This window comes from Plectropomus leopardus, chromosome 17 (genome assembly GCF_026936395.1).
Source record: "Plectropomus leopardus strain MGB_pleo_1.0 chromosome 17, ASM2693639v1, whole genome shotgun sequence".
NCBI classification, from domain to species: Eukaryota; Metazoa; Chordata; class Actinopteri; order Perciformes; family Serranidae; genus Plectropomus; species Plectropomus leopardus.
Window position 1 is genome coordinate 14,430,697 of NC_142192.1, and position 21,595 is coordinate 14,452,291.

General features: G+C 39.7%; 1 protein-coding gene across 1 annotated transcript; it reads left to right on the forward strand.

The window, feature by feature from the left end:
- Window positions 1-1,683: 1,683 nt before the first annotated feature.
- On the forward strand, window positions 1,684-21,519 carry sp8a (sp8 transcription factor a). Its single transcript, XM_042506492.2, has 4 exons — window positions 1,684-1,850; window positions 6,709-6,839; window positions 17,642-17,932; window positions 18,636-21,519. The coding sequence occupies exons 3-4, from the start codon at window positions 17,912-17,914 to the stop codon at window positions 19,827-19,829; spliced, it is 1,215 nt and encodes a 404-aa protein (XP_042362426.2). The 5' UTR covers window positions 1,684-1,850; window positions 6,709-6,839; window positions 17,642-17,911; the 3' UTR covers window positions 19,830-21,519.
- Window positions 21,520-21,595: the final 76 nt, after the last annotated feature.

The following is a 21,595-nucleotide window of genomic DNA, read 5'->3' on the forward strand; positions in this document are numbered from 1 at the left end:
TGCAAAAGGTGTTTGAACGCTATGCAGGGTTTAAAGGGTTAAATTCTGACTTTTCCTCATCAGTGGCCTAAAGAGCAATAACTGTATTGAATATGGCTGCTGCTACAGGCATGATCATTTTTCTACTTCTGTGGTTTCTTTTCAATCATGAGACCGCTAGTAGTCTAAGTGTGTTTTCACATCCAAACTACACACCACACACGCGCGCACGCACACACACCTGGGGTGGCCCAGAAACATACATACTACACACACACACACACACACACACACACACTGTAATTACTGCGGAAGCCAAGTGCCTTGTTCCCGCCCCCTGGGCCACTCGGCAGGGCGTTGCTAGGCAACGAGGTCTGGTCTGAAGGAGGGTTGTTGTCTGTGTGTGATGGTGGTGATGGGAGGGGGTGTGGTGAGAGAAGGCTATCGTCTGTGATAGATAGCTGTGCCACACATAAGGAAGCACATTTCCAATAGTCAGTGCTACATAATGTTATACTGAGAAATGTGTTCACAACAGCATTAATACTCAAAAAAGTCATATTTAACCTTTAGTGATCATCCTCATAACAGAAGTCCCGGGGGGACTCCACACATTAAGCTTATTTTATAGCCTAGATCAGCAAAAGGTATAGAATTAATATCTGATAAATTGAAATTATCATGATGTGAAGTGAAAGGGGCTGTAGTACTTGTTTTTAGCTGCTGCCACTAGATGGCGCCATATACCAGCTGAGGCTCCATGCTTATTACAATCAGCTTTCTCAATGGAAAAGGTGCAGTGGTGAATGCAGTACTCAGACCTTTTACTTTAGTAAAAGTAGCAGTATCACCCTGTAGAAATATGCTATATCAAGTGAAACATGAACAAAAAATCTGCATTAAAAACTTCACTGAAGTAAAAGTGCAAAAGTATTTGAATATATATATTGCCTACGTAACCCTTTGAAACCTGTGCAAATTGGCTAGACATAGACATAAGTATAAAGCAGTCACAATAAAATACCTAAAAATAAGTAAAAGAGGAAAAAAGAAAAGTTGAAAAACAAACAAACTAGAAATAACCCGAAAAAATGCAGAATATATATATATATATATATATATATATATATATATATATATATATATACCCTCTAATATATTATATCATCATTTATTACATGTTTTATATTTTGCATTGACTACATAAATTCGCAAAGAAACTAGTGACAAAAGCTGTCGAGGAGAAAAAAAAGTTCTCTCCAAAATATACAGTAGAAGTATAAAGCAGCATAAAATGGAAATTCTAGCGTATAGTATATTTAAGCGTATAGTACTTGAATAGGCTTAATGTACCACTCCTCACCGCTGAAAAAAGTATTCAAAATACTCTAGTTCAAGCAACACAATGTTCTTAAAGTTTCAAGGTAAAATAGTTTTATTATGTATTTTCTGTTATTGCATTATTATTTATGTATCTAAATGTTGAAAATCATTGAGCCGGAGCTAACTTTTTTATACAGCATCGTTAAGTAGCTAAATCAACAACACTGCATCGTATTTGATTTTGATTATTTTGTTTTGTGTGCTAAAGGAATACTTCACCCGCAGAATGAGCGTTTGTTTATTGTGACGACCCCTCCGCTCCACTAGGTGTGCCTGTTTTCCTGGATGCGGTTTGTCTTACAGGATCCGGATCAAGGCAGAGAGGGTCGTCGTTAAGCTCATGAGCCTCACCTGGGCCCGGTGTGGTTCCTGACATGAGAGAGCACCGACCTCCAGTAGACTCCCAGATCTCTACCCAGTAAATCAATATGTTCACTGTTTCCCGTGGAGCCATGCAGGAAAAAACACGTTTTCTTCACTAATTCAAGGTAACACAGCGTGACTAAGTGATAAAGGAATGGTCTTTTTTGTGTTAAGTATCCAAGTCTAAAGCTGTAAAGTGCGTGTCAGTATTCCCCCCTACAATGTGATCAACACAATGAAGAAGCATTAAAATGAAAATATTCCAAGTACAAGTACTACAAAATTTTAGGCCAACATCAGTACTTGAGCTAATGTACTTTTAGTCAATTTGGATCTTTCAAAAGAAAATAATATTTAGATGAATGTGCCATAACTCTGTTAGCTCTGTTAGCTGCTTGTGTGTGAGGAACTAAAAGGCGTCTCTCTCATACTTCTATGGCAAGTGTGGTTTAATCAGCCTTTATTCCAATGAACAGGGTGGAGGAAGTATTTTTACTTGAGTAAAAGTAGTCAATCAATCAGACTTCATTTGTGTATCACTTTTCATACAAACAAAACTCAAATGCACACAAGCACGTGGATGAAAAAGCAAGACTTTGTAATTAAGTAAAGCACTTAAATAAGATTACTCAAACACCAGGCGCTGAGGAAATGTTACCATAAGTGAGGAAACAACAGAGGCATAATAATAATAATAATAATAATAATAATAATAATAACAATGATAATGATAAATACACTGTAGTAGTAATACTACAGTGTAAAATACTCTGTTTCAAAATCTCTACATTCAACACAACACTACATTACATTAGTAAAAGTACAAAAGTATTAGCATCAAAATATACCTAAAGTTCCAAAAGTAGAAGTACTCATGCAGAATCATAATTATTTATACAATTATTTCTTCATCACTTTAATGTTGCAGCTGGCAAAGGTGGAGCCACTTCAAATAAATCTACTGCTGGGTGGCTTAACCTATTAGAATATATGATAACCTTTTTGAAAATGTAGATAACTGATACAAAACATTTTAAAAAGTTTTAAAGTAAATGCTGTGGAATAAAAATGAAACATTTAGCACTGACATGTAGTTGAGTAGAAGCAGTAAGCTGCATGAAAAGAGAAAAACAAAGTAAACTGTACTTAAGTACAGTACTTGAGTAAATGTATATAGTTACTTTCCACCACCAGCAATTACATTAGAAAAGGAGAGTTAAGTTCACAGCGCCATCAGGTTCATGAAAGCAGACATACATGCACAGTATATATTTCTTTTGACTACAGTGCAGCCCTTACAATAGGTTTGGAAACATATTGATAACAAAACTACTGAGCAAGCTCCAAACAGAAACTACAGCTTAGTGTGGAAACAAATCTGCAGGTCAAGATTTGAGAACATCAACAGATAAGCATAGATCAAAAGAAGAAAGAGCAAATGAAGCCAGATTTGTGAGCATTTTAGACACTTTGAGCCCATGAAAAAAAAAATTGTGACTCGATTTTAGCAAGCAGGAGGGTTTACTTTCTATCTTTAAAGCTGTGCACTCTCAGATTTGGCAGGTTGTATCTCTTAAATGCAAACTCCAACTGAGAGCAGAGCAAAATGCCTTTGATTTGACTGTGAAAGTTAAGTGTCATCCTGATATGTTAAGCGCCCAGAATCAGCTGGAATATAGCTACTGTTTGAGAGCAGGAACTGAACATGTTAATGAGCTTATTTCTGCATGTTCTACAATATTGATATGAATACTGATCGAAGCTAAGACTTCTTTTGTGCCCAGTCAATAGTTTGTTTGTTTAAAAAAATATATATATTTCAGAGTAATTATATCAACATTCTCCCCAGAGCATGATTTATAAGTTTGAAACATGAGGGTGTGTGTGTGCACAGGAATGTAAAGTTGAAATGGTGCACCTACGTGCAAGCATGCTGGCGAGTGAGTCAGTGCAGTTATGTTTTTTTTTTTTTGCGTGATATCCCCAAGCTTCGCGCACTCATATGCGTAGGTGTGCATTTGTCACACGGGGCCTCGGCGTCAGGATGTCTCCCTCTCCTAAAGGTGAAGTTGTAAAGACAAAGAGATTTATGAGTTGTAGCATGAGTTATTCTGTTGGCAGATGCCTATGTTGTTCATACTGTGTGTGTGTGTGTGTGTGTGTGTGTGTGTGTGTGTGTGTGTGACAGGTGATAAAAGACAAAACTTTTTTCTCCAACAAACCATAAGCTGTTGATAGATAGATAGATAGATAGACAGACAGACAGATAGATAGATAGACACACAGATAGATAGCTAGATAGATAGACAGACAGATAGTCATTCTGTGTAGTGACAGCAATGTGAATGACAACAGGTGATGTCACTGCTTTTCTGTGGCTCATCGTGACTTCCTACTAGTATTACACAAACAGTTTGGGGTGATTGGGAAACTGTAGCTGTAAATTTAAATTGTTTCTATGAATGAAGTATGCACACAGTAACCTGAGGAGATACATCCTGGCGTGATAGGAGATTTTTTATTATTATTATTAATCCTGGAGACATGACACATCACATAACACTGAACTGGGCTGGCATGAAGCTCTGTGAAAGTTGGCCGCATCTCACTTTAATGATAGTTGACTGATTGATGCTTCCTGGTGTCTGGATCAAGTGGAAAACAACCAGTGAGTCTCAATGGGCATGGTGCCAGTTTAGGGTGTGGGTGGGAAATGTGTCTAACCCAAACCTTTGTCAAGGAGAATTTTTCTCTCTGTGGTTGGATGTTGTTGGATTTTTTTGTTTGTTTTTTAGCACACATGTGACCACACATTGTATCCATTGTTTATGTTTTTAAAAGCTGGCTGGAAAGTTCTCCTGTAGATAAAATTATTAATTACCACAAGTTTTGAGCATTTTTTTGTGACATCAGATGCCAGTGTTCACACCCTTCATCATGTCTGTTGGAAATGTTACAAGACTGATAAGGCTGACATGGGCATGTGTGTGGGTGTATCAGCGGGATAAAATTTGACACATTCTGTCAGTTCCCAAAACATTTGTCGAATATGGTTTAATTGTTTGGAATAATAATTTTTTAATGCTTTGAAATAAATGTGTCTGATCCAGTGTGCATGCATGTGCGTGTGTGTGTGTGTGTGTGTGTGTGTGTGTGTGTGTGTGTGTGTGTGTGTGTGTGTGTGTGTGTGTGTGTGTGAGAGAGAGAGGGGCGTGCCAGTCTCAGATGTGTTTCTGGAGAAATTCTTTTGCAATTACCCGGAACACCAGAGTGCAGAGCGGAATGTTAACCACGGTTGTCATGGTAGCCAACAGAGAAACGGCCAATCAGTGGCTGGATGGCAACGCATCACAGAGGCTGAGCATCAACTTTGACTTAAAATAAAACTCTTGAAGACCTCCAAGGAGAAAAACCTTGATCAATTCAAAGAAAATATTACAATTTGTTTCATTTCAACACTCAAAAGATCCAATTCAACGTCTTTGTGAACAGTGCACTTTGTATATTGTATTCAGATAAGAAGTTCTTATTCTTCCTCTAGATTTAATGTGGGACAGTGAGAAAATTAATGAGTGAATCTGGGCTCTCTGCGGAGGAACGTAGTTTTAATTGGACATTACAATTTGCAACAAATGGGAATTCTAAACGAAACAGTGATTGCTAAATTTTAATAACCATATGATGAATGAACATAAGTCACATTTCTCCTTAAAAAATCATAAAAGTGAGGGTGACCAGATCATTTTTAACACTGAGCAATTAATTTCCTGCATTCAGGTGAATATTTATGCAATAATTTTTGCCTTTTCTGAATCAGTTTACAGTTTCAGTGTAAAGATAAGAGAGAGTCAGACATGTCCCATGCATCCCCCCGTTATTTATGCCTTTATGCATTTGTTAATGAATAATAGGAAATGGATGTGATGGTTAGAGAAAATCATAAATAAAAACGCAGGCTTGTGCTTTTCATTTCTGCATTTAAATGAAATTATAAGATATTGCATTTATACAATTTATTGACTAAGAAGACAAATAGCTTGGAGCTTCCAAGCTAACATCTCTACAAGACAACATCATGGTTTTATTAATAGAGCATGATTTTAGATTCATCAGTAACCGTTAAATCAGTGTTTTTGTCATTTCAACTCAATCCATTCCTGTAAACACACTGTATAATGTCCCTTAAAGCCGCAATCCATTACAGCTAAAACGAGATTGATTGAACAAGCTGATTGATAGATACCCAATATTTTTGGGTTTTAAACTATTGGTCTCACTAAACAAGCGGTGTAAGGTAATGCTGTAGATCGCAGTACAGTAATGGGCACATTGTGTTACATTATAACAGAATAGGTACCAAGCATGGGCAGGTTATGAAACAATGGGCCCTTGACTACAGATATGCAAAGTGCCACCACCTTTAGGAGTGAGACACACAGACTTTGTGGTGTTTTGTCAATATTTTGTGTGTCCTCAACGGCCCCCTAAAAACTTTGGGCCCTTGGTTCTGTGTGGAGGACGCCACAGTTTAATTCCGTTATTTTTTAAATTTCAAAATTGTTATCCCCTTATTCCTTATAACTTCACATCTTGTTCCCTTATACCCACATCAGCGCATACAGTACTGGTATGCAGTTTGAAGAATTACGCTGTATGTTGGGTCATTTTTGTTGCCATTTTATGAACCTAAACATGACTTTATCAAGAACTGTTTGGTAGATTTATCAATAATGTAATCCTACCATTCATACTTAAAACGGCTCACATTTTTTACATTCAGGGTACAATTATGACACCAAGGCCGACAACTCTGTCATCATTTTGATATACAGTCAGTTACAAGTGATTGTGAAATACTGAACAGATGTCCCTGAATGACATAAATAGGTCACTTACATGTTGAACTACTGCTTTTCTTTGGTGTGCGTGCAAACATGACTCAAAGGATGAGAACTGACTAACTGTTTACTGCTCTGTCTACAGCTTTCTTCTAATAACAACAGTGAGGCCAAGAACTGGACGTAATTACAAGTGCTGCGATTCAGATGACACCTTCAAAGACTCAGTCTGAATGACCAGAATGTGCAGAATGCGTTTGCTGGCGACGACTTCAGGTATTTACTATATGCACTCATCTGTGCCTCTGCATTTCGCACATCTGTGTGTTCATACATCAGCTCAGGTACCACCCCAGATTAGATTAGATCAGATTTCACTTTATTGTTATAAATAATTCTGAAATTTGTCTCGCATCCCAGGATGTCAGCTGTTTCACACAAATACCCATAAATACAAAAATACAAACAACGCTTAACCTAACAACAAAATCATACAATAAATGGTGCAAATCACCACAAACATTACGAAAAGTGGATAGAGTGCAACATATTACTCATATAATACTAATTCCCTGTTACATTCAGTATTTGACTCAGGCACACTGAGGCTACTTAGAAGCCATACTATGATATAATAGGTGAACAGACTGAGGTACAAAGACTTTCTCAGCCTGTTCAGTCAAGAATGTGTGGATCTAAATCTCCTGTGTGATGGCAAAAAGTTATATTCTTCAAATAACGTGCAAGATGATATTAGAGACATTTTATGTGCACCAAAAGGGGGGAAAAGTCAACCTACGGTCAGCCTCCAGAGGTATCCGACCCCAGAGGTTCAGAGGTCACGACAAAGAGCTCCTTAGGACAGGAGATGAGATGCTCTAAGATGTATCATCATCAGGGGAGATACAGGAGCAAAACCTTGAACTGAACTCTGAGTTAAACTGTGACCCCATAAATCATGCATTAAGCTTAAGTTTTAAGCGTATATGAAAATGTATAATGATTTATTCAGCTGTCGGCAAATAAGGAAGTAAAATGTAAGATTGAAGTTTGAAATTATTAGAGCTGACGCTGCAAAAGCAAATTTTAATTAGATGACTGTATTCTGCAAGAAAAAGAGCCTCCTAATAATGTTTTTTTAAATTTTTTTTTTTATAGTTCATGACACTGAAACCTTTTTTCTTTGTTAATGAGAGGGGCGGGTGTTATTGAGAAATGCATTGAAAAGAGAATGTGCTCTCCATTATCTCACCATTACAACTCCACTTCACAAATGCAGCTGAACTGAAAGACACAGAATTAAGCTGAATTGAAAGACTATTAAAGAGGATGGGACCCATGCTGTGCTTTCAGACAGTGAGCAAGCGTGTGTTTAAACAGTCTCTTTGAAGCCAAATGTGAAATGATTAAGTCCGCTTAGAAGTGTGTGTGGCTCTTCGGTGTGTGTTTGTGTGCATGGACCTCTTTGAAGATGGTACTCTTGTACGAGTTCAGGAAGACCTTTACAGCGGTGCTAAGTGGAGGGTGCAGCACGCCATAAAGATCCAAGATAAGTGTGTGTGTGCGTGTGTGTGTGTGTGCGTGTGTGTGTGTGTGTGTGTGTGTGTGTGTGTGTGAGATTCAGTGCAGGACCTGACATGACTTGTGGGGTCGGTTGAGCTGACGCCAACCCCTTGTTTCTGGCTGTCTGTGTATGTCCTGAATGACAGCCCAGAGGCAGTGCATGTGTGTGCGGTTAGGTAGGAAAAGAAGCGTTTCATGTTTGACGGGAACCATCAATAAAACAGCAACCATGAAATCAACTCAAAACCACCTGAACCTGGCCCGAGAATGTGTGTAAGAGTGTGTGTGTGTGAGAGAGAAACAGCAAGAGGTCGAGGGAGAGTAGAAGATGTGTGTTTTTTAATTCTTATTTATCCACCCTACCCTGATTGATGATGACCACATAAAGTTTGTGTGTGTGTGTGTGTGTGCGTGTGTGCGTGTGTGCGTGCATGCGCGCAGAGATGATTTAAACGCCCCTTATAGTGCACACATTTTCAGCCAAATCTTGGGATGTTTTGCATTTCTTTGTGGAATAAATTAACAATTTGTTGCACTGCAATTAGCATGAAAAAGCAGGCAGCTTTTTTCCAGTCAATTTAACATCAAGCCATCTCTCGGTGCTTTTCTTAACCCCCTCTCTTCCTCTGCTCCCTCAGCCCCCCAATTTTATGGCAGGCATTGTGGAGAGGTGAAGCGCTATGAGTGGGAGGAGCGATGGTTAACCAGGAACATAGCATGAATAGTGTGTGTGTGTGTGTGTGTGTGTGTGTGTGTGTGTGTGTGTGTGTATCTGCAAGCATATTTATGTGCCTATCTGGGTGTTTTTCTAGTAGTTTGTGTTGTAAAGTGCTTTAGTTCGCAAAAAATAAGTCATGGTAACCCTATTCTCACACCCCGCATTAAAAAGTAACATAGCTAAGTAGAAAAGACCTTTCTAAGGGACATTAATTTTGACTTTTGACTCTCATGTAAAAGAGAAACTGGAAAATTTATATACGAAGCTTATGATTCTTTCGCGTTTTCACAGGTTAAAAACTTTTAAAATTGTAATTATTTGTAGGGGTCAACAGATTATCGGCCTTGCAGATTATTAGAACCGATATTTGGCATTTTGCCGATTATCCGTGTTGGCATTTTATTTTAATGATCTCCGATAAAATGAATCAATTAAAAAGTGCAAAGAAAGTGTCAGCATGGGAGGAACTTTTACTATGTAAAGCTCAGTTGAAACAGTCAGCTAAGGGGATTTCCACAGGTCTCGGCTCACTTGTTGGGAAGTACTTTTGGAAAACTTTCAACACTTGCTAGGAGCCACAATTCCCAAATCTTTGCAACAGAGGGGGGTGAGTAAAATAGTGGAATATCCCTTTAAAATATACTTACTCACATTTAAGTCCGCACACAGTTGGCTTTCATGGCTGGTTGTCCTCGGCATAGCCAAGGGAGAAGAGACCCCACAAATAGGCCTTCTGGTGGGGATGGGGGAGTTTACTCAATCACTACTTGCCTCAGACAGACAGATGGACTGCTGGCCAATGAGACACATAAGCACACAAATACACACACATGCACATGCACACACACACACAGACATGCACACGAGCACATACACACACACACACAGACACACACACACGAACACACACACCCAAGCACACACACACACACACACACACACACAGACACACACCTCGAAGATGACCTAGACCCCCCACGCTGAGGTAGCAGTGATCAGATGCATCAAGTCCATCCATCAACACTGAAAGTGAAAAATGACGTCTGGAAGTGTATGATTATGCTCTTGGGCTTCTACGCATCAATCAGACACACACACACACACACACACACACACACACACACACACACACACACACACTCGACCACACATTAAACAGAAAGAAGACGCAGAACTTGAAAAATGAACGAGAGTAAATTAATCTCCTTGTCTGAGAGGTGTGTGTCAGTGTTTGTGTGTTGGTGAAGAGCAGAAAGAGGGATGAACAGTGTTATTGGTAAAGAGTACAGAGATCACGGTCAGAGCAGGATTTAATCAAGGAGGGAGTGAAAACAAGTTTGTGTGTGAGTGAGTGTGGTTAGGTTTATCTCTTCACTGGTCGATGCTGAAGAACATCATCAGCTTCAGTCGAGGAAAAATAAAATCTCACACGAGCTTTAAGAGAGATTAGAGAAATCAAAACATGTGTGACGTGTGGAATCACCAGGCTTTCTGTTCTTATGTCTTCATGCCTCGCTCCTCGTCTTCTTCTTCTCTCCCTCTCATCTCCCTTCCTCCCTGGTGTGTGAAACACGGCGTTATCGGAGTGTGTGTAATTCAGAAATGGGGATGTGTATGTTGGATTTGTCCCAATTTGTGTGTCAGAGCCAGCTGTGGCAAATAGACCATAATAACAGACTTTAAATGCCACATCCGATCCTACTGTTCATTTTAACCCCTACAACAGTCACCAAGCTACATAAAAAAGTGCTGCTCTTTTCTCTGTTCATCTGTATGTAATACAGGAGAACTTGTATCGTTAAGTTAAACAAAGAACTGAAGAGTTAACTTCCATAGCGGGATGGTTATTCTGACAAAGAAAAAACTGTTACCTCATTATCAGTTATTCATTTAGTAATAGTACTGACCGTTCCAAGAACAAGAACATGGTGAAGCAGCATTTTGTTATCATGCAGCACAAACTTAAATTATGTTACACAAGCCCATATTCTGACCATTTTTAAGTCAAATCTAAAACGTTTTTTACACTGCCTACTCCACCTGGTAATGCCTGCAAATTCATCTTTAATCTTTTTATTTTTATCTTTGGAGCTCTTTTCTGCACGTTGCTATTTTTAATGGTGATTTTAAATGTGGAAAAAGGCAGTTTCGGTGATTCAGACAGCTTTGGAACAATGAGAGTGAAGTGCAACAGTTTAATTTAGGACCAGAGAGAGAGACAAGTCTAGAGACAGTGGGAGAAAAAGGCAACATGAAAAGGAAAGTAATCTTTTTTACATTTGGCCTTAGTCTTTTACAATATTAGAAAATGAATTAAAAATCTGAAAAAAAAAATGAGTAAATACATTTATAGCAGGTGACAGAATGGAAGTGTCAGTGACAGGAGGTGAAATGTCTCGCACCATAGTAGGCGGATTCTCATAATTTACAGGCTGCTGTTTAAAAAGACAACGTCACATTTACCGCCTTACCCAAATATTTTTGTTGTTAGATGTGATAAAATACAGAACTGTAGTCTGATCTTTGGCTGACAATTTTAGCTATAGTCTTGATTCATGTTATCTCTCTGTGCTAGCATCTATTTGATGAATAAGAGTAGAACATTTCTCATCTTGGTGGTGACTTCATGGTAGCTGCAAGTTTAGTAAAAGAAGAGATAACACTGTCTGAGAGGCAGCTATAGTAAGTCGACAGGGCGCAGCATGAGTGGATAAAAGCTATTGATCTGCAATCAACGCGGGCACACTGCAACGTCCGAGATAAAGCCACCTCACAAACGTCAACAGCATTTTAGAAAATCAATAAAGACTCCTCCTTCAGACGCATCTCATTAATACGTTGGCGCGCGGAACGGCTGCTTGGCATAAATCAGCAACTTTATTGTCCGTAGTTAACAGAGACAAGACGAAAAGTTGACGAAGGAGCGGAGAAACTCATAACGCAAGCAGCTTGGGCAAAGATACCACTTTACAGCAGGAGTGTGTGTGAGGGCTTTTCATCCACTCCAGTTACTAATCACGGTCTCATTCTCTCTCCCCCTGCATAATTCTCCCCCTCGTCTTTATAAATCTTTCCCCTCTCTCCACCTCTTCCTCTCTTTCTGAGGGCAGAGACAGCAGATGTGTTGGCAGCTTAAATGACCTCTGTGATGTATGACTTAACAAACCACAGGCATCCATCAACCCTAACCTAAGAGTGTGTTCATGTTTGTGTGTGTGTGTGTGTGCGTGAGACAAAGAGAGAGAGATGCTACTCATAAAGTACAATTTCAATTCACCTTCAGTGCAAACTTGTGCCTGACAAACACACAGTTGAGGCCTCTCCTCACCCATGAATCCATCCTCCTCCACTTCTTTCCTCCCTCATTTCATGAATGAGCTCATCTGCTGCTGTATGTAGATGTGCTGTATACATGAATGTGAATGAAGCGCTTCAACAGAGTAATTACATTGGCCAGGATTCCCTCAGTCTGCTGCAAAGAGAGACTGATGAGAGATGACCTTTCTGACCCCTGCATGTGTGTGTGTGCGTGCAGGAAAGTCTGGCTTGCAAGACAGCGTGCACGAGATGCATATAGCAAAAGAGATGGAGAGTGAGATAAAGAAAGTGAGTTTTTGTGTGTTTGCATGAGAAAATGAGGAGTTTCAGGGGCTTATTGATCCTGTATTGTAAGTGCAGATGAAACAGGATGTTGTAAATCGCTTTTTGTGAAAGTTTTCATCACGGCAACCCGAACACGTTTTCCCTGCACCGCTGCCACAGTCGTCCATCAACCCCGTGCTGACAGACGGCGGACGTGCCCTCTCCACGCAGTAATTACAGGAAGCCAAGGAGGAGCCGCTTCAGGCACATCCTGGCACTCGGCTCACCTGGATAACTTTTTCCTCTTGCAATTTGTTTTAGGGTTTGAGTTTAAAGGGCATAAAAAGACAAAGTCAGGCCAGTCTGTAGCATGTTTTGCTCCTGTACTTTTTCTACTCAGGACCAGTGGTGGAATGTAACTAAGTAAATTTTCTGAAGTACTGTAGTTGAGTACAAATTTGAGGTACTTGAACTTTGCTGAATTTTGAGTTTTTGGGGGTGTTTTCCAGCTTATTATTTATCTTTTTATTTATGTAATTATTTATTTTCTATTTTTTTAATTATTATTTTTTATATTTTAGAGTGTAATTTTTTGGGGGTTGTTTTGTTTCTATTTTCTTTTAATTTTGAGGTTTTGGGTGTCTATTTATATTTTTTAAATAATTTTGAGGGGACAGAGTTGGCTATTGACTGTAAATTATAATTTAAAAAAAAAACAAAACCTTTTTTCTTTTTGAAAAACCTGAAAGAGCCTAATCAGCCTAAAATGGCATGAAATGAAGGCATTACAACCTTTTTTATCTGTTACGCAGTTTTTCAGCCAGAAAACCTTTTTAAAACATTTGTTTAAAAATCACTTATGCAAGGTTCCCATGGTCATGGAAAGCCTATAAAAGTCATGGAATTTCATGATCATATTTTCCAGGCCTGGAAAAGTCATGGAAGTAGTAGAATTCAGTGAAAGATTAGAAAAAGTCATGGAGTTTTGCGGTTTGTTTTGAAATTGTTAGCTGTAGATGTAACGTTGCTCTAATGTGTCTGTCTGTGTGGAAAAGTTTTGTTTATCACTTTCATTTCTTAATTTTCTTTGTACATTTCCTTTTTCCCTCCATGAATGCCAGAGAGCTGAAATTATGTTAGAATACAGTTTGAATCTGATATCCTTGAAAAATGCCAGGCACGAAAACAAACAAACAAAAAATTAGGAGTCCTAAAAAAGTCATGAAAAAGTTTAGAAATTTTATCCATGAGAATGTGTGGGAAATCCTGCTTATGAGAATTCCTAATGATAAAATCACATTGAATGTGGTTTCTTTGAAACTATTTGGGTGTCACACTAATGCACATCTCACAGTGGACCGGACAAAATCACAGGCTCCCACACTGACCTTCGCTTTCCCCCACAGCCTAAGGCACGGCCGTGTGCACAGGTGGAGTTTACAGTAGGCCATCTTGCCATCCTCTCGAGCCACCCAAACAGCTGTCCCTCTTTTAAGTGCATTCTTTTCCCACACTGAAAGTGTGTGTGTTTGTATGAGTGTGTGTGTGCTTTAAAGGCCCCCAGTGAAACCCTGTCTGAGCCCCAACCTGTTCCTTTAGCAATGATAATGACCACATTATCTCGCGCCATCGAACGTCAACAAAAAAAGATTGTCGTGTGCTTTCCAATCAGTTTGTGGGCACTGAGACAGAAAAAGGCGAGAGAAAAGAGTGAAAAAAAGATCTGGCACCTCTCAGGGAGAGGGATGGGTGAAGTATTTTATTTCTCCTTGGTGTTTTCCTCAACTCCTCTTTTGTTTGCGGAGTATAGTCACAGTGATCCAGAGGGCAGGGTGGCCATCTTGGTCAGCTGCCCTGCTGAGACAATTAGCAGGAGAATCGGAGAGTCAAAAGACAAGCTGCTAATCATGACACAAAAAAATATTCATCACAACCAGAGGGGTTAGCCAACCAATTTGTGTAAAAGAAAGAAAAACAAAGCAAAGAGTTTCCAAATTCTGTGAAGTCCTGCAGTGCATTTTTGACAATGATGTTGGTGCTTTCTCTTATTAGTTTTACACAGATAAAAAACAAACTAAAACATTACTCTGTCTTTCTCATTGCTTTATTGCCTTTTAATTTTTCTTATCTTTATTTTGTTGAATTGATATTGTGAGGCCTCTAGTGGTCATTTCCTCAGCAGCTGCTTGAAATTTTGCCATCTGCCCACATTGGGGCGACGGGCTAGGGGGACTGAGATCGAAACTAACTTGTTATATGACATAAGATTGCTTTTCTTTTGCCATTGAATCGTTTCCGGGTGGTTTGTGTTGTTGTTCACGGCTGCACGGTAAAATGCACGGTGTTGATAATGTGCTTACTGGCTAACTGGTCGTTGGTTCAGTGTGTTCATGTGCAACCTTTTGGCTGTGACTTGGCGGTATGAGATGACATCGCAGCATGCTTTCGTAGTTGTTAGTTCTCTGTTGTCGGTTTGGTGCAAAGAGAGACTCTAATCCACTATAGATTGGGAAAATTTTAAATGTTTTTTACTTTACACATTAAGGTTCCGCTCAACTCGAATTCAGTTGGTTGCAGCGGATTTCAGCAATGACTTGTATATAAACATAATTTCCAGAAGACAGGACTGCTACAATTTATAATCTCTCTGTCTCTTTTGTTTTTTTGCTGCATGTCTGTTTGTGTAAAATCAATGTAATATATAAATTTACAACTTAATGGGCTACATTTGATTACACTATTTAACGGAAGCTTAACCACATCAAATCGCATGCTGTCCACTAAAATTGGAGCTAATTTAGCTAAGTTAATTAGCCTTAGCTAACTAGTTAGCAAGATGCTTTTTTTCCCATCATCATCGCTAAAAGCTAGAGCCTCGTTTGTTTTGGTGAAATAACAATGCATTATTGTTATTTTTCATTTATATAGCTCTTGTTTTAGCTGTCTGTGGCACAAAATGCAGGAAGTGCCATGGTGGCTTTTGAGGACCAAAGATTAAGATGAACAAAACCATAAAAACCCTTTCAACAGATTATACACCTGCACAGAGATCTGGTCAAAATTGGTCCCAAAGTGAAAATGTAGCCTTGTGTTCCTTGTTTTAGCCACTTAACGCAATGTAGAATAATGTTCATGACCCACACTTTTACTCGTGGTTTTACATTTTGAATTTTTTTTTCCTAAAACGTTTATCAAGAAAAGACCATGTGAACTGTAAGCTCACCATGGAGTGAACTACTTGTCTTTGCATAGCATCACAAAAATTAATCTTGCGCACCATCAATCACTCAGTGTAAACGGTGTGTGTGTGAGCGTGAGTGTGAGTGTTGGGGGGGGGGGGTTGACTGGATGAAGAATGTGATTAACTTTTCTGTCTGTGTGTCCAGCTGACTTCATTCAGGCTGGCGATCAAGCAAGAGAGATGAAGACAGGGCAGGGAAGCATTTAATACCAAACAAATGAAGGAAATGAATTAAATCTGGCTGTTTTATTAAATTTGAAATTCAAATGAAATGCTCCCTCTGTGGTTTTGCTCGTATATTAAGAGGGTGAAGATCATCCTTGGTTATTTCGAGCTTGTGCGTCATCACATTCGCTAACCATCTGTAATTTAAGAATAGGATTACATATTTACCTGTTTACATTCAAGTGATAAAAGTTTTCCCTCTCAGCTCAAGTCTGAGCTTAGACGAGTATTTGAATGATCCATAAAACTGAGGACAGCACAGGAAGAGGTGTTTTTCGAAAGACAACATTTGTTTTGAGTTGAATGAGATGAAATTGCGGAGGCAGTGGTGGTGTCCTCCCCTCCCTGCCCCAGGGCTGACTGAAAACGCCCTAGGGACAGGATGGGACGGTCCGGGCCTGCCTCTCATTCATCAGCCTCTCCATCTGCATGGCGTCACAACAGTAAAAAAACAACATCGGGTTGTGTCATTAAAACAAAGCTTTTCTGTCTGAAACATTTAAGACCTTAGAGCAGGGAAATTCAACTTGCCATGGCCAAAATGACAGGAAGTCAGAGGGGCAGTTCATAAACAAATGTTGATAATAGCCTATGTATCAGTATATACTGTCAATGAATTTCCTATTTTCAATTTTTCAACATTTGCTGTCCTCAGAAGAAAATCCCGTCATGACAGTCTCGCACAGGTCAGGTGTACGCAGGGGTGTCTCTAGGATTTGAGGACATTCGAGGCTTGGCCTGGCACTTAAAAAAAACCTAAAATAAACAACCTCTATTGTGATGCTTGTATGCACCCTGGCACCTTGTTTAGATTTAAAATATAAATTACGAAAATACAAACAAAAGAAAACAAGTAAAACAGTATTAATCAGTTTCTTTTTACTGTGAATTAGTAAATGGTTGGCGGACCTCCTGACACCCTAACGGGGGCTACATTTGGCCCATGGGCTATGAATTGAGTCTCACTGTCTTAGTGTTGATCTTTAAACACAGTTGTCTAAACTGCAGGTTGCCCTTTTATCTGGAAGCTGCCATTACTTTTGAATTTTTCAAATGTTAACCTTTTGTTGGGTAAATTGTTCACATTTTCACACAAATTTAACAAATTTTAAATGTAGCAATTTAACCGATTCAATAAGGGCCTGTTAATGTAACATGTACAGGTAAAACTTGTTAGTGTATACTGCAATAGCAACACTGTGGAGATACAGTATATTATTGGCAGGTTAACTAAAGTATTACTTTGTAAACCTGAAATTCTACTGTGGAATACTTTAATAAATTAAACGGTAATACACTGTTGAAGTAAATTATGGAAGTGACACCTTAAAATAACAGTAGGATGCTGGCAAGCAGCTTGTAGTTTACCATAGTTTTACAGGAAAGTGTATTAAAGTGTAGGTCTCCTCCATATGCAGCCAACACCATCACTTATTTTATCCCAGGTTTAATTATTTATTTATTGTTAAGTCCTGCTGAATATCATGCATTGTTGTGCTGTTTTCGAAGACTTTTATAGACATGCAAGTCTCTAATCTCACTTTAATTACTCACTTGGTAAGTCTAAGATTTTAAGGTACAAAAGTATTGACAGAGACAACTTGCCTTTTTAGTTACCACAGTGACCTGGGTCTTTGCATTTTGCCCACTTTGCCTATAAAGGAACCTTGTGGTGTTTAAGCACTGTAAATATGTAATATAGCAGATAGAATATGTAAATAGCTCCTCTCAATGCATTGTCTTCTTCAGCTTCATATTTTCTCCAACCTGTTGCAATGCGGAGCGCGCAACTCGCGAGACCTCACTTTTAAGATTTACGACGACCTCGAGCGCAAACATTCAGTCGGACAGTCTGAGCTGCTCTCTGATTGGTCCTCGCGCTCTCAGCGGTACTTCAAAGCCACGAAGACGCTACAACTACTAAAGCCTTCAGAGAGGAAACACGGACTCATCACGGCCAGTCACCGCGCGCACACACACAGACACACACACTCGGACGAAGACATCACAGCACAGACCATGGCTGCTACACTGCTCGGGGTAAGTTTATATTTTTGTGTGTTTCTTCTTATTCTTAAACATATTTATCAGAGTTTTTTTGTTATAATATACTTAAAGGATATGCGTGTTTATGGCATTCAGGAAATACAGTTAACTTAGTACTTCAAAGTGTAAACTCCTGTAGTGTCGCTGCGATAACCAATAATATTCCCATGATAATACAATGCATTTGATCAAGCCCACAGCAGATACCCTATAATCACTCGTCAGTTTTTACGTGTTTATTTTTTTGTTGTTGTTGTTTTTTGTTTTTTGTTTTTTTTTTTGCACCTATCATGTCGAGCTAGAAAAATCGCTTGTTAACGTGAATGGGAGAGACACAGTGAACTACATGATTTTAGAGGTTCGGTCACTTATGGGATTAATCTAATAAAAAATGTGAACTTAGAGTGTTAAAAGGTTTAGTAGTTTATTGGTGCTGTTTGCTGACAAGCACTTGGTGATGCTCTCCATTGTCTCCGATTGATCCAAATCAGAGTCCCACTGTTTGTAACACTTAAACCATGTCAAGTTATTACTTTTCATCACTTCATTTATGTTGTGGGGCCCTAAAACGTTGCGCAGATCGCGAGATTTACTCCATATTTCTAGCTTATCCTACACTTTGCGCGTCTTTACGCACACCGTGTTTAGCCATCACTCTGGAGTGTGACGGCCCTAAATGTGTCTGTGTTCCCCACAGGAGGAGCCCCGGCTCGGCAGCGCACCCCTCGCTATGCTGGCCGCCACCTGCAGCAGGATCGGTGAGCCCAGCCCCTCTTGCTCCCCGGTTCTCTCCGATGGCGCCCCGGGACTCGTGAAGGGCTTTCACCCTTGGAAAAGGGGCGCCCCGGGAGCCAGCTTCACCTCTCTCGGTGCTCCCTCTGGAGCCGGCAGGAGTAACGGGACCGGACTGACGGAGACCTCCAGCGCTTTCTCAGTGACCAACTCTCCCTTTGGAAATGATTATTCCATGTACCAGACCTCTGTGCCATCAGACAACAGTGTTCCCGACCCTGCGCACGCACAACGGTCTGTGTTTCTGACCAAGTTCCCCTCCTCGGTTGAGGGAATCACGGGGATATATCCGAGGATGCACACGCACCCATATGAATCCTGGTTCAAGCCAGTAGGAGATGTGAGTAACGGGTCTACTGCTTGGTGGGACATGGGGACTGGCTGGGTGGACACACAGAGCCCGGCCGGGTTACCCTCTCATCTGAGCGGCTACAGCACTGACTACAGCTCCGCCTTCGGCCCCGGTGCCTCCCAGCACGTGCTCCCCGCCACACAGCACCTATTTGACGGCTTCAGGCCACCTGTCCCGACTCCCTACACGGAGTCTACAACGACACCTGCGCTGACAGGAGTCCCCGTCGTTTCTTTGCCCGCATCCTCCCGCTCCTCCTCGAGGAGGTACTCTGGCAGAGCCACATGCGACTGCCCGAACTGCCAGGAAGCGGAGAGCCTTGGCCAGGGGGGCACGAGCCCGCGGCGCAGGGGCTTACACAGCTGCCACATCCCGGGTTGTGGCAAAGTGTACGGCAAGACCTCTCACCTGAAGGCACACCTGCGCTGGCACACCGGGGAGAGGCCGTTTGTCTGCAACTGGCTCTTCTGCGGGAAACGCTTTACGCGCTCCGACGAGCTCCAGCGACATTTGCGCACGCACACCGGGGAGAAGAGATTCGAGTGCTCCATTTGTCACAAACGGTTCATGCGCTCCGACCACCTCAGCAAGCACGCGCGGACGCACAGCGCGGAGGGTTCAGAGGATGGCGTCGCGAAAGTGAGCAGCGACACGGACAATAGCCTCTCTGGGAGCCCGAGACAGTCTCCCGGGGTGCACGTGCGTGAGACTGTCCAAACCACTAAGGGACAGAGTGCGGTGGAATAACACGAACCAAGCAACAGGTGCGCTGCAAAATCTGACAGGTTGACCCGACTTAATACAATAATGGAAACAGATTGCCTTCAGAAAGGAAAGTAAATATAACTATAAATCTTAATTTATGTGTACTTCATATCTAAATGTTGTTTGCTCACATTTCAGCTGTTTTTACGTATTTACGTAAGCTGTTGCAAATTAAAGTGATAATTGGAATTACTTTGTGCTTTAAGTGAACCCAGTTAGTCTGATTTAACCTGATTTTGACATGGACGGTTTTGCCAATAATCAAATGAAAATTATTTGCGTGTTCTGTTTTGTTGACATTTTTAAGAAAATACAAATATGATTGACTAGTTCGCAACCAGCAGAATACAGACGTATAGCTTAGTAAAGTTGGGTTACTGAAGTATCTAAAAAGTAAAACGATTGATTTAATTAAACTTAAGGATTTAGATATAAACTACACATAAGTTAAGACTAAAAGTTATATTTATGTACATTTTTCAAGGCAACCAGTCTCCTATCTTTAAAGTAAAATCAACTTTTCAAATTTTACAGTGTGGGCATTTGATGACACTGTACCAGACTGTGTGGAGTGTGTTTTTTTGGACACTTAAAAAACTGAAATGGCACTTTATGATAAACTGCAGCTATGGATGAACACTGTGTCCTTATACCTCAAATATGTTATTTGTAAACTTCTTTAAAAATAAATTTTTACTCTACAGTTTATCAGACTTGTGTTATTAGAAGACATGTTATAAGTGCATAATTTATTCTACAATTAAACAAGTTTCCTGTCATATTATTATCTGGGTTATTTCTTGACACAATCATGCTAAATTTCAATATAAGGTAAATCCACATCATTATAGCTTATTTCAGAAGGTGTCTGGATGAAATACAAGATTGTTATGATGGGTCTCTGCTTGTAAGTCATGATTATAAATGGTTATCATTAAAAGGGTCATTTTTGGACATATTTTCTTCCTTGTTAGAACGGCTAGGCCTATGATTTACCCATATGTATTTTTTGCAAATTATAATTTATGACAAGAGAGTTTTTTATTTCCTGAGAATTACAAATATAAAACAGTGTATTACATATTTTTATTATTCATCTTGACTTTTCCAAATAACAAAAAATACATTTGATAATCTAAATATCTACTACTAGAATTAAACCAGGCTGATTAATCACACTGTACATGAGGCACCTGATGTTTGTTTAGGGTATTTCTAAAATTCACTGTTTGAATTTGATTTATTGCTTTTTGAAGCCTTAGCTGTACCTTAGATCACACAATGTAAATACAGACATGCACCATTAAATCAAGTAACTGTGAACTTAATGTAATATTTCATTAAGTTGGGGTATAATGGAGGCCTATGAACAGCAAGCTTATAATTAAAATAGCATTTTTTTTCATTTGAAAGGATTTTAATTCTGCATTTTTGACAAAGAAAATTATATTAAGAACTGTAATTGTTGTGTTAAGAACTGTATTTTGAACACCTTTTATAACTGTTTATTGCTTCCATATTTACCAGCAATGACCAGAAACACTCATCCCAGTCATGCCTTAGTGTGCATCTCCACCTAGTGTTCAGTTTATACAGCCACTATTTTTTTGGACCACATGGGTTGGTCACACCTTGAAGTTTTTGCACATTTTGTTGCATCACAATTTAACAGATAACTACTGCCCTAGTAATGATTATCTGTTAAATGTTTCACCACGCTAATATGCAATGTGCATCACTAATTTGCC

What these genes read in the sequence shown, in the direction of transcription:
- sp8a (XM_042506492.2), top strand. Translation starts at nt 17,912, where the DNA reads ATGGCTGCTACACTGCTCGGG. An exon ending in TGGCTGCTACACTGCTCGGG is followed by an intron (nt 17,933 to 18,635) that starts GTAAGTTTATAT and finishes TGTTCCCCACAG; the next exon opens with GAGGAGCCCCGGCTCGGCAG.